This window comes from Perna viridis, chromosome 15, assembly GCF_037379345.1.
Source record: "Perna viridis isolate PV_CMFRI_1.1 ecotype Kerala chromosome 15, ASM3737934v1, whole genome shotgun sequence".
Lineage (NCBI taxonomy): Eukaryota > Metazoa > Mollusca > Bivalvia > Mytilida > Mytilidae > Perna > Perna viridis.
The window spans coordinates 21,690,170-21,704,586 of record NC_142459.1 but is presented as its reverse complement, the minus strand read 5'-3'; the positions used below and the strand labels follow the sequence as shown (position 1 = coordinate 21,704,586).

Here is a 14,417-nt window from a genome sequence, read left to right as displayed (position 1 = left end):
TGTGTAGAAAGGTTTCCTCTATTAGCATGAACTCAAATGACCTTCTTCACTACACGTCATGGATGACGGGGCAGTGAAAATTGTTCTAATTGGAAAACCGTTAAACATGCATTGAAAAAGAAGTCATGAATGGGATGGAATCATATAGAACGTTATAGAATGGAAAGACCCATACTTCTGTTTTGTATTGGGATCCATGCAAAGTGACAAATTTTATGAAATATTCTAACTCTAAAAATGATTACTTGTGTAATAAGTCTGTCCAGTCTCACAACATGGAAGTAGACCCATTAACGTAGTGTGCTCCGGTAGGGTAAAAATATTCTCTGCTTTACTTGAAAAATAATTCAAATAGCTCGCATCAAAAAGAAATTGATGGAAATTAAATCAAGGAAAATCAACTACAGTACATGATATCAATGGTTTTACTGATTGAGTGTTTTGCCCCGTGCTGATCATTGCCTTGTGCTGATGGCTTGCCCCGTGTTGATGGCTTAACATTACCATTTGTATCGTTTCCTAATGGACTTCCTCATTTTAACATGAAATTATATTTATGAATAAATAAAGTACCGGTCAGTGTGAGATTTGGGCAATGGATGGTACATCATATTTCTAAATCTGACCACCTTTTGCCTCAACTATATTCAATACATATAAAAAAACACAAGCGAAAAAACTTTTTAAATGTATCCTGAATCCTCCGTGATGTAGATATTGTTTGATTGTGTATATAAGGAAAAAGTGCAGGGAAAATTTATTATTTCAAACTCGATGCTTTAGTTTTTTTTTACTAGACCGTTCTGAATTCGAAAACTCAAATCGTGTCTTTAATACGCAAATCATGCACATTCATGCATATTCGTGAATATGCATGTAAATCCAAATTTCTTGATATAAGCTACGACGTAAGCATGTGCAACGTACTGTACGTGTCCATTTAATGCGAGCTATATTTCGTTTTCTCTACATTTTATAAATCTTTTGAAAGTTTTACTGAGGACGCGAACGATTTTCCATTCGTATATTGGTACGCATATTTTAATTGACGCTGAATGCGAGAGCTCAATAATTCCTGTGACAGATATTAGTTCGGTTATATTATGCTTTCTCTACTCCTTTGCGTGGACTGGCAACAATCTTGCCCAAACTTTTCCTGTGTGCTTTCTGAATTTTCTTCCGTTCCCTATGTCTTGTTTTCATTTCGAATTTTCGCAGAGCGATTTCGATTTCCGACTGCGCATTTTCATCTTCATCGTGCTGTTCGGAACTCCATTCACTAACTTTATCTGAGATATCGCGATTTCCGGTTACATAATCTCCGTGACTTTTGAGACTTTTTCGTTCTTCGATTATTTTAGCCATGTATTTAGGATTTCTTGCACATATTTCGTTAACGCGTTGTTTCATGTTATCAAGGATTTGCGTACGTTGTTTTTCCTTCTCCTCTCTCATCTTTTGTATATTTTTCAGTCCTCTAATTCCATGCTGAAAATCTTCTTTCGATTTAACTGAGACTTCATCGATCCTCTCATGAATATTTTGCACAACATCTTTTGGCGTTCTCTTTCCAATTTTTCGTCTTATCCGTCTAATTCTTTTAATAATGTTGATAGTTGCTTTTTTCCGACCTGTGTTCATATATTTAATTCTACGAACAATATTGCCTATGGTATCTTTCCTTTCCTTTTCTCGTGACTGTTGCTTTCGTTTAAATTTTCGCCTTTCTCTTTTTCGGGTTTGCACTGTAACTTCTGCAATATTTTCCATTGACTCTATAAATTCTATGTCTCTCTTTTTTGACATAACGGACATCTTTACTTTAAGGGAAGTATAGTATTTTCGTTTCCATCTCAAAGTTGAAATTACACGAGTTTTTGTAAGATGTGATCTTCTCTCAGCTTCTATTCTAAAATTTCTACGAGTTTCAGAAAGTAGTCCTTTTTTATTTTGTTTCGAAAGTTTGTTCATTTTAGCCTCTAGTGCTAGTTGGTCGTCCTCATGTTTACGTTCTTGTTCGTGGAATTGTTTCAAATTTTGCTGCATTTGTCGATCATGTCTCATTCTCGTAGCTTTTACCGCATTGTTTGTGTTCTCGCGAGATTTCTCTTCTTGTTTCTTTATTGTCAAAGCGCGTTTTTTCATAGTTTCTATTTCATTTTTGTAATTGTCGTCCCGTTGTTTCATTTGGGTTTTTGTTTTTGTCGCCTGTGTTACCTTGTAGTTTAAAGCGTTTTCATTTTTTGTCTCGGCTTCTTTTCGCACTTTTTCAAATTCTTTATGAGTTTGTTTCTTTGCACGGTCAATTTTGATCGCTAGATTAATTTTCCGATCGTTTTCTTTTTGTTCCGTTTCAATCCATCTTTTAGTTCTTGCATCAAAGTAATATTTCTTTTTCTTTTCCACTTCTCTATTCCGTTCCAAAAGTGCAGCTACATTTGTAAGTTTTTCCCTTTCTATCCGTTTTCGTTGCTCTTCGTTAAGTTTGTGATCCAATCGCTGACGTTGTTCGTCTTCCCGCCACCTTCTGTCTGCCCTTCGGAACTCACCATCTTTTTTCGTGTACTCATTGTAAAGTGATGCTAATTCTAAACCATGTTTTGTTTCACGTCTCCATTGTTTTTGTTGTGGACGTAGAAGACTGTGAATTGACATCAATACCTAACAAAATACACAATTATAAAATCAACTCTTACTATATTTGAAAAAAAAGTAAAAAAAAAAACCAGTAAAATTTTGTTCTTTTTGCTTACAATTTTCTACAATTTCATTCAAGAAAATAGCAAATGGCACGCAGTGTCATTTTTTTGACAGTTTTTTTTCCGAATGTCACAAAGTTATCAGTATTAGACCAATCGGGAAACAGAATTGCGATCAGTAGACTTGCGTTTCCATAGAGGAGCGTATTTAAGGTCAAATGTTAGAAAGCGAAAGTACATGTATACCGGCTACATCGGGCACAAAATCGCAATGCTGGTTACAGACCTAAAACCTTTCATATTAAGGAAAACAAGTAAGGGGATTGGACTCAAGTTATAACAACATTATGGAGGTCCTCTCCTATACAAACAATGATTACAAAGAATGCATAATGACGACAATTAAATATAACTAAAAAAATAACAATAGCAGAAAATAGGAAAAGGCAATGCTAATTAAAATGAACGATATGAAACTAAAACAAAGATATAGAATAAGGGGGATGGCAAAAAGGGCGGGGCCGGGTGTTTTAAGATATAGTCATTTGATATATACATGTAGTATTATTCAAACCTTTTAGTTCGTTTGATAGAGTGATGAACACAGGCAAAAACATTTATGTTTGCATCATATTAAGACATTCGTCACCAGCCAACAAATATATAACCGCCTAACCATGCCAGCAGGAAATTTCTATGTTCATTGTACCAACTGCATTCCATAAAATAGTGGATGCAATATTACAAATGATGTCCACACATACAAGAAGGGGTTGGCACTACATTTATACGAAATAAATCAGCATATAGGAAACTGCACATGTTTCTGAGTCTGTTATGTATAACATTAACGTTCCTTCACCAAAATTGAAATACTCAGATTTTTTTCCCGTTGTCCTTTAATGATTTTTTAAAATCTTACTAGTAGGTTCCTTGCATATCTAGTTTCTAAATTTTGCTGATTCCAGACTCTTACTGTTGAATAGAAAAATGACCTTTCGCTACTAGTTAATCTGAAGTACGGTATGGTATGATTCGCACTGTGCAAATTATTAAGTGGGGGCATAAGATCGTTTATGTATTGTGGACACAGACGGTTATAAATATAGTCAAACATGTTAAGATGTTTGAATCCTCTTCTATCTTACAATAACCCCCTTATCGTTTCATAGTATATCGATTCCCTGCTAGCAAAACTAGGTAAATCTGTTACAATACGTCCAGCTTCAAGTTGCATTTTTTCTAAACTACATGTGTATTACGAACATCAAGACCAAACCCGCTCCAGACGTCTGAAGCGTATCCCAAGACTGGACGAAGGAAATTAGATAAATTCTAGCTCAGTATTTTCTACATAGAACAGATTTAAGTCTTCTAAGAAAGGATATTTTGTGATAGCAGATTGCACAATATTGTTTAAATGGGTTGAAAATGTCCAGTTCGAATTAAACGTAATACCTAAGTTTTTATGGGACGAAACGAATTCAGTTGGTTGGTTTTGAAATAGGAAATCAATGTCTCCCGAATGATTGCGTTTGGCAATGATCAAAGCCTTGGTTTTATGGGAACTAAAATTTATTAACCATCTCTCAGACCACGTTGTTATATTATCTACGTCTAAATTCATTACATCTTCGATTGTAGAGTACAATTTTGCTCAGTATGATAGTGATGTGTTATCCGCAAAAAGTCTGGTGAAACTGATAACTGATGAGATTTTCAGCTATATCATTAATATAAAAAAAAGAAGAGGGCCAAGGATAGAGCCTTGTGGTACTCCAACATTTGTTTGTTTCAGTTGCGATTTTGAATTGGCCACTAAAACACTTTGCCCTCTGTTCGATAGATGGCTTTTCATTAAGTTCTTTAAATTGTCCCTTACAAAGTATGTTTTAAGTTTTATCAGTAAACCTGTATGCCAAACTCGATCAAAAGCTTTAGATACATCACAGAAAACAAATTAGGTACCAGTTCATATAAAATTCATACACTGCCAATAGTAAAGTGATTCATGGTGAAAAAAAAAGAACAAACAAACGGTGCTTTTTCAGTCTACATATGCTATGTAGTACGTAGGCTGAGAAACCACCCACACCCCCGTGCACCGCCCACTTATCAACCAAAATACGATTTTCAAGTACTCTTAAACCTCTCATGTACTAATCTTTTTGTTGCCAAAAAGAAAAAATGAAGCATATTTGTACTTTTTGGCTACTTTTTATTCTTTGAACGTCCTCATTATACAAAAAGAAGTAAACTGACATATATATGTATCATCATGTAGCCCAAGGTAACAGCTTTACAATGATACCACGGAAGTGGCGGTAACACCCAAGGTTGTGGGGTAAAATGAAAAAAGAACCCCTACCCCACCGAAAAATCGCTTAAATTGAAATATTTTCCATGTCAAAACCCCTAGAATATTTATGCTTCAGTGAAATAATGGCTTATTTGGTTATTTTGTGTTGAGTCTTATCGCAATTGTTTCAAGTACGGTATTTGAAAAAAAAATGCTAATAATCAGTGAAATGGAAGAAAATATGAAATACGATAATTCCCCTTTTTATGAAAAACTCATTATTGTCAAATTGAAACTGAAAAATACTCGCATGAAATGAAAAGATATGTTGGATACATCAATAAGTAAAACAAAAGTATCCAACGTGTCTATTGCACACCGTTTATATGCCAAAATACCATCTTAGTTCATGTTGAGGTATTTTTTCATGGGTAGGATCGGCAATTTCTCAGCTAACTTGACTTGAAAAAAGTTCAAATATACATTAATTGTATTCATTTGGAAGCTAAGATATTATATTTATTATGTTAATGTACTGTATCCAACAAAATTTTGTTTAAACTAAGTTATTCTGAAAACAAATGTCAAAATGGGTGATATAGAAGAAATTCTGAAATTCTGAAAATTCCCATTTTTTTTTAGATTTTATAGTAACTGTCACCCGAAAGGAAATTTAAGCGCCTGAATTGACCATATATGTTGGGTACATCGTTATTCTAATTATGAATGCATGCCTCAAATATGAGTTCTACACTGTCAGTATTCTGTGAATGGGACTTCTGTTTGATACTGAGATCAGTTCTTTCTTGAAAATTAGTTTTAGTGGTTTGTTTATGTCGATAATTGAATCATCTATCGAATTTGAGACGTTTTAATTGAGCAATAACTTGTAAAGTTGAATTTATGTGTCTTTTTACGGAAAATTGAAAATCTCCTTTATTGTATTTTTTGGGTGAATTCTGACTACGAAAATCGCCAAAACTCAAAAGAACCAAGAATCAATTGTGATAATACTAAAAAATACCAAATAAGCTATTTTTGTTAACAAAAGCTTAAATACAGTTGCAAGTTTGACATTGAAAAAACATTTCAATTTAAGCGATTGTTCGGTGGGATATGGGTACATTTTTTCATTTTACCCCAAAATACATAGTGTTACCTCAAATTTCTTGATAGTTAACATTATAAAGCTGAGACATTGGGGTATATGATGTTATCTAAATTTGTTTAGTTCATATATGCTGTCCCAGAACGACTTAGACTCTCATAAAACTGAGTCACTAAAATCTTGTTTTTGACTCAGTGGGGTAGAAATATAGGATTATACTGAAAAAAAAAGAATCCGAGAATATTCTATGGCGTCAAATTGATTCGCTAATGGGAGGTATAAAGGTACATAAAAGTCACCATGAAGTTGGTAAGTGTGGGGTGAACGCTGAACCCTCCTAGCCCATGGACTAAATACTTTCACATAACAATAATCATTTCTGTATGCAGATCTGCTCTTTTTATAAAATCATACATTCATCTCCCATTGAGATCAACCAATTGAAACCAAACCCAAGAATGATAACTCTTGCAAAGTGCCAATTTCACGTACAATCTATACAATTTGTATCTCAAAAGCGCAACAACCATATAAAAAACTAAGACTGGTTATGTGATCAGTTATTGTTTCTAAATAAGAAATACAACTGAATTTAGTGTTTTTTGACATGCATGAATCACATTAGGTGTGATTTTTATAAAGACTGAGCACTACTTAAAACATTTCAAGTTTCTGGAATTTTTGTTACTGAAATCCATGATAGGGACTGGACTTTGCATGGGTATACGTTGGGGACAACTTATCCAGTGATTCGAATTTTCTGGTGTAATCAACCAAAAGTTTCGAACATAAAGAGCCTTTCCTATACCGAATCGATCTATGATAACTTTTTTTTATTTTGGTAGAAATTTACATGCAATTATACTCATAACATAAAACTTGTCTGAATACCGTCTTACAAATCTGAACCGAACACTAAAATCAGTTACAAGTACAATCACAAAACACTACGAAAAACAAACCAAGGTAGATAATTAAAAAAATATTTATAAAACATTTTTGTAGAGCCTTTTCATGAGTATGCACGGAAATTGCAAACATTTATACAGTGAAACCTTTCTGTATCGAACCCTGAGTTAAGCGAACATTTTTCCAAACTAGACATTTTATCATATCAGTTTTAATTTAACTAAACCTGGATAATCGAAATTCCTGTCAGAATCGGACAAAACAAATTGTACGAAAGGGGGCCTGTATACGCAGGTTTTACCGTATTTTTAATTTAAGCTCAAACAATGACAGATGTCTTACCTTTAAGTGGTAGTTTTTCGACTACTGCTATCCTTAAATACGAACTAGCTCTCAAGGAACAGAAGTGTTAAACCTATAGTTACGGTAGATACTGCACCGTGTAAGTGTTGAAACATCACAAAAGAACCCCAGCGTTGCTAATGTCTGATGTCTATCACAAATAGGACTTTAAAAATGTTATTTATGTTGAATGGACCTAGAGTACCAAATCAGGTCTGATTTTATCAGTGGACTGTAAGCTTATACGTTGCACACTGGAGATAAAATCTCTTTACATTTCCTTTAACACACATTTATGATATCTATTTGTATTTCGTTATGTGGTTAGATGTAACCTCGTGAAAAGGGTTGGGCTTATGTGTCGCCTAGTATTGACGTACGTGTATACATACGTATATACTAGACTTAGCGACAACTGTCACGGACGATATTTAAGTACGTCGAATTAGTGTTTACCTACGTGCACAATTTGTACACCTGTCCTGAACGACATACGTCGGATCAATAACCGTATGTCGGATCAGGCAGGTTGTTTAGACACACACACACGCGCGCGCGCGCGCACGCACAAAAGGACCGACAAAGAGTGTTAGCTTATTAGCTTATTCAGGATCATTGATAACGCAGATGTTGAAATTAGACAGATGTCATGTCGGATTCGACAGCTGTAGGTTATAGTGGTACCGTTTAAATCGTTATCACAGCTACAATATATAACTTAGCAGAAACATGTTCATGTATGACCACGCTGTCTTAATTGAACCGTTTTGCATGTAACTCAGGTTCGGCCATTTCCTGCCACTTGAGTCGTACATGTTCAAATCATATAGTTATACGGAGTGAAAAATAAAATAAAGTCAAGTCATCATAAGAATATTGTATCATCCTTTCCACTTACAGTAGGCTTATATAGTGTCTAAATTTATATCTGCTATTTGAACTTATAACAATCTCTTACAAGCAGGTACGGCTGACATTTTCTTTAATTTCTAGTATTGACCTACGTTATTTATCTAAGAAATAAATCACGGGAACTCTATTTTATCATTGTTATACCACGGACTGCCCATTTATGTCACATTGTTTTACCTCGAGCGATAGCGAGGGGTTAAATAGAGACATTATATAAATTGCCAGTCCGTGGTAAAACAATAATAAAATGGAGTTTCCGTGATTAATTCGATTATAATAGGACTAGTTTCTTCATATTTTTGAATAGACGAAACCTATGTGTTGCGCGAAATGTTGGTCATGTGTTTATCACTTTTTTTATCATGGCTGCGGTCTAAAGAGCTTTGAAGCACGTCATATTAGAAGTTGGGCATGCAGATTTAAAGTTTGGTCATTTTCTTTGAAAAAATCAAACGAAATGTGACGAACGAACGGGCAGTCTTGAGGATCAACTTGTACGTGTACATGCATTCCACCAGAACTATACATTGTTATTTGCTCTTGATAATTACATTTAATCAGTCTACAAAATATTAATAGCATATTATTAATCTTAAAGTCAATAAAATGCAAATGGTATTGATCTAGACATGTTCACAGAAGGGTGAACAACTGGTTGGTGCGTGTCCACGAAATTTTAAGCCATTGGTGCCCTGTGTAACGGAAAGTTTTGCAAATGAAAATGCAGGTTAGGCAACTGGAACTGGTCTTGGGGAAGAGTCTAGTGTTTGTTTGTCTGCTTTAGACTTCATCATGTTGTCTATTCTCTTTTGAACGTCAGAAATGCGTTTGTCAAGTATGAACATTTCAGGAGAGCTATTTAGGTAGGTATTTGATCTTGATTTGAGAGGAGATTTAACGTGTGACTTTTGTTCTAATGTATTGTTCCCTGGGAATTTTTTCAGTGTCAAGTCTTTCGTTACATGGATATTTGGAGATTTAAACTTCTCCGACACTTTAAAAAAATTATATCTTTGAACAGTGTCTGTTCCTATTTTTGCACCGTTAAGGCTATGTTCGTTTGTAGGTTTCGTTAATGGCGTATTTTCCGCTTTGTAAGGTTTATCCATCTTCAGGGTTTGAACAGTTGCGAACTCGAACTTAAAATCCACGGACTGACTATCAGATACAGATGAATCAGGGACCGTTTGTTGTAGATCTTTGATTTCTTCAATATATTTTTTGCTAGCGGTAGTTCTATCTTGGTTATCTTTACTCTTAATCGATGCCTTGGTGTTTATACTTGTCTTGCGCGTGTTCGACGAAATGGCGTTTGACCTACTTCCGGAATCAACATTGAACGCTAATGGCTTTATTTCCAGAATCTGCTCAACTTCTGGTTGTTTAAGATTGCATTTTTGACCAATAAGCGGATCTTTACCACTAACGACTGGTTTCTTATTAAGTGTTTTTTGACTTGTCACAAGAGAACCATGATTGGTCGATTCACTTTTTGTTTTACTGGCTGTGTATATGTCATGTTGTTTTGTTTGTTTCTTTGGCCCGTCATTATACAGTCTTGAAAATACCGTTTTGGCATCGTGTTGAGTTTTCGTCGAAGTTGTCGTCTCTTTTATTGTTTCTTCTCTCGATTTGTTTGATGAAGACTGTATAATTGCATCTCTTTTGTCGGCTGTTAAGGTCATTGTTAGATTGCCAATTTTGTCAGATGCTAAGTTTTTATCAATTGTTGACGCCATGGAGCGTCGATCATACGATTTTACACCCGTTTTTAAAATACTATTGCTCGTTGTCGACACATATTTCTGTCGGTCTTGTTGCCTATTGGAATCCATTTTGACTTTGTCCCGACCTAAACCAACCCCTACCTTATTCCGTTTAATAGGCGGAACGTTATCCAAACATCGGTTTAATGAAATATTTGTACTAGAACTGCTATTTTCAAATTCATTCCCGTTAGAGAAATCAGTTGTAGTATTTTTTGTAGCTTTTAGATTTTTCTGTGGTAGGTACGACCGGCTGTAGTCATTTAATTGACGAGTATGAGTGCAAGTATTTCCACTTACATCTATCGGTTGATCAAGTTTAACCGAATCCTCTTCATTGACCGTCGAAAGTGTCTTCTTCACATCTGCAACTTTCATAGTCATTCCTTTGATTACGGTTCTCCTTTTTGAGGTCTCTTTAGCATGACCCACATCACTTGTGTTTTCCATATAACTTTCGGTACTTTTCAGATATTCCAACCTTTTCTTTTCTAACGTTTTTCGACCAATTGCCCAAAGTTGCCTGCTTGATACTCGTTTGCCGTTGTTATCTAAACCACGAGCTGCCATTAGTTTTGCCTGCCACTGAACTCTATCCTGGGCAATTTTTTTTTCAATGTACCGAATCCTTCTCTTACTGTTTTCAATCTCCCTCTTCCGTTCCTGATTCGCTTTTGTTGTGCGATGGATGAATTCCTTTTTATCCTTTTCTTTCTTCCTTGCCAAAGAGACAATTCTCATCTTCATAGCCTCTCTAGATTTTTCACTTCTCTTTTCAATAATTTCTAAGTTTTTAGCCATGACTTGTGATTCTTCTTTTAAATGCTCTTCTCTTTTGTGAATTTTTCTCTGTGATAGAGACGAACTTAGTCTTTTTCTTTCTTCAATCATTTTCTCTCTTTCCTTTAAGTCCCCTTCTTTCTGCTTCTTTCCACTTTCGATGTTATTTATATATCTTTCCATTAGATCTTTGTCTCTCTTCATCCGGGCAAGTTCTCGTTCCTTCCACGCCTTTTCTCGTTTTGCAAGCGCTTCCTGTTTCCGGTTTTCTTCTTGTTTGATGCTCCATTCCAAACAAGCTTGAAATATCTTCCTTTCTTCTTCACTTTGTTTCTTCCGTTGCTCTAATTTCTTCTTATGCAGTGAGTCGACGGCGTTACCCATTTTCCTTCCGCATTCTTCCTTTGCAAGTAACTCTCAGTTTAAAAACTAATCTGTAAAATAAAAAAATGCATCTTATTTTCCTAGTACATTGCGTATTAATCTCAACCCAAGCCTCATCTGATCACACTGACTGTTTATGGTCTGTATTTTTCTGTTTTTTTTTGTTTTGGTCAGACAACTCAGTAATTGTATTGATCTCATTCAGCAAAACAGAATGTCTGTACTGTAGCCTATTAATCCCTTCAGATATTAAAGAGCTTTCATGATTCTGTTACTAAAACGGTAACATACTATAAAAACAAGATCCAATAAGATCTCCCCTCTTTTGTAAATATGAAAATGTTGACAAGAAAGGAGCAAATAATAGTGTGAAATCCTCCTATTCAAAATGATGTCTTTAAGGAGGTAGACCTAGGGTAAGGGACACAACTCTTACAAATCATTGGAACGTTTGTATTCAGTATTTTACATCAATCTCATATAAGCTTTAAAGTAACTTGGACTGATGTCATTCTGTTTCAAATGAAAGCTTGATAGGCTTTGTTGAAGTTGGATATGATACAAGCATATCACTGATTTCAAGAGTAATGTTCATTACCCTAGGTCATCACTGATTTCAAGAGTAATGTTCATTAACCTAGGTCTAACTCCTTAATTAATGTTTCAATCTTTCTGAGGATAAAAACCCTTCTGAATTGTTCGTGTACAACATGATTGTTCAAGCTTAGTGGTATAAACATTTACAACATGATCATTTTGTATAGTACATTTATATGTCATTCATGTTTCAGTCCTCATAGATTGTACATGTACATACATGAATACATCATGGTTTTTTTAACTTTTGAGGTTAGTACATATACATCATGGTTCTGTTATCTTTTGAGGATTGTACATGTACACCATGGTTCTGTTACATTTTGAGGATTGTTCATGTACACCGTGGTTCTGTTATCTTTTGAGAATTGTACATGTACACCATGGTTCTGTTATCTTTTGAGGATTGTACATGTACACCATGGTTCTGTTACATTTTGAGGATAGTACATGTACATCATGGTTTTGTTGACTTTTGAGGTTAGTACATGTACATCATGGTTCTGTAATCTTTTGAGGATTGTTAATGTACACCATGGTTCAGTTAACTTTTGAGTATTGTACATGTACACCGTGGTTCTGTTAGCTTTTTGAGGATTGTACATATACACCGTTCTTCTGTAAGCTTTTGAGGGTTGTTCATGTATGCCATGGTTCTAGTGTTTTTTTTTTGTTGAGTTCGAATTGCCCATTTACTTGTGTGTTGTTTGGTTATTTCATGTTCTATGCTGTATGTGTGTCTATTTTCTTGGTCTAGTCTTTGTCCGTGGATGAATTTAGCCCCATATGGTTGCATTGATGTCCCTCACGAAATAAAATGTTTGTCCAAAGTTTGTGGACAAAGAATCTACATTTTATTTAAACTTTAATTCTAGTAGCAAAATTTGTGTGTACACGTGTGTACTTTAAGTAGCAGTCTTTGTAAGAATCATGCAAATTCTGTAAAATGTGATACACCCCAGAAAAGGCTACACATTGATTATTATTATTATTATTTTTGTTACTAAGTTTCTTTATAGGTCTGTATGATGAAATGTATAACTATATACTCAAAGGAGATTATCCACATTGAACATCCAACAGTTTCTATTGTTTAAAGTGACATTTACAGTTTTCTCCCTTAATTTTGAATTCTACAGTATACATTTTATATAATTTTCATCTCCCAAGAACAATGGTTATATGAAAAGCTAAATGTTAATTTCTGTTTACTATAATATTATAAACAAAATATCAAAAATAAAAATATGTAGGCTTTCCAACCATGAATCCCATTTTGCATGATTCTTATATGGCGTGCTACAGATGAGATCAGTTCTAACCTCTCAGGGGATCAGCCAGAAGAGCCGACTCTAGGAAAGTTCTAAAAGTGCCATAGAACAGTTATGGAGCCAGTTCTTATGACAATTATAATAACAGAACCGGCTCTACGACAACAGTTCTACTACTAGAGCCCGCTTTTCTGGCAGTTGTTCCAGGGCTGGCTCTACGAAAACAGTTCTGTTCATAGAGCCAGCTCTACAAAAACAATTCTACTAGTAGAGTCGGTTATTATATAACTGTCAGAAGATTTGTCTCTAGAATATCCGAGAAGTGTTCTAAAATTGTCATAGAATTGTTCTTCTGACAGGTCTAGGACAGTTTTATGAGGGGTTAGAACTGATCTCATCTGTATCTAACTATTTTACAACCTTCTAACCATTTATTGTAGTTTCAGACTCGCCTTCATCACTCAATTCTACAAACATTTTACATTTTAGTCCGAAAAATATTCCTATGTAATTAGACGTCCTAATTTACCGTTCGCGGCCATGTTGGTATTTTGAAATTGAGACAATGAGAAAAAAAATGAAACAATAAGAATATGATTATTTACCGTTTGAATTGAAATTTTACCGAACAATTTTTAAAGTCCCTTTGTTTGTAGTTATTTTAATATGTAACATAAAGAGTATTATTACAAAACTTGTGTTTTAAAATGGTGATTAAGTTTAAAACATGCGATTTGGTCTATGTTAATTAAAGTTTTTCTACTTCATTGAAGGAATTTATGAAAAGAAACTGGAATTATAGCAGGACCAATGGCTATACTACGAATGCCCATAGAGGACGCGTTCTTAATAAATTGTATCATTATCTCACTATTTAAAGAATGAGGTTAATATACGAAGTACAAGTACATATAGCGTATAAATGGTAATTTTTGTGGGTTCCAAATTTCGCGATTTGCTCTATATTAAGGGTATTAAATTTTCGGGGTCTTCAATTTTCGCAACCATAGATACAATGTACGGTCTACAAGAGATAACTTTGAAATATCCATGCAAGTATAGCAAGAATTAGAACCTTGCAAGAATTTCCCAGTTATAAATCTGGTTTAATTGCGACAATTTACACTCATAACCGACCAAAACGTGGTAATTTCGTATAAGCCTCTTCATATAAAGGGGCGTATCCAGACACTTTAAACAGAGGGGGTGTCAGCTGGGTTCTCAAGAAAAAGGGGGTGCTACTTTTTGCCAATTGTACACAAAAAAAGTGACAATTTTTTTCAATAAAAAGGCGTGCCAAAACCCTGCACCCTCCCCCAGGATCCGCCACTGATATACTAGAAACATACC

The 14,417-nt window shown here is 34.7% G+C and overlaps 2 protein-coding genes across 2 annotated transcripts; both read right to left on the bottom strand.

Moving 5' to 3' along the window:
• Positions 1-312: 312 nt before the first annotated feature.
• Positions 313-7,621, bottom strand: LOC148597459 (uncharacterized). The gene is made up of 2 exons (XM_088563661.1): positions 7,358-7,621; positions 313-2,661 (listed from the first exon to the last, which is right to left on the bottom strand). Exon 2 carries the CDS (start codon positions 2,653-2,655, stop codon positions 1,102-1,104), a length of 1,554 nt encoding a protein of 517 aa, XP_088419787.1. The 5' UTR covers positions 2,656-2,661; positions 7,358-7,621; the 3' UTR covers positions 313-1,101.
• A 1,157-nt stretch (positions 7,622-8,778) lies between these two features.
• LOC148597458 (uncharacterized) lies at positions 8,779-13,614 on the bottom strand. Its single transcript, XM_088563660.1, has 2 exons — positions 13,496-13,614; positions 8,779-11,249 (listed from the first exon to the last, which is right to left on the bottom strand). The coding sequence occupies exon 2, from the start codon at positions 11,197-11,199 to the stop codon at positions 8,998-9,000; it is 2,202 nt and encodes a 733-aa protein (XP_088419786.1). The 5' UTR covers positions 11,200-11,249; positions 13,496-13,614; the 3' UTR covers positions 8,779-8,997.
• Positions 13,615-14,417: the final 803 nt, after the last annotated feature.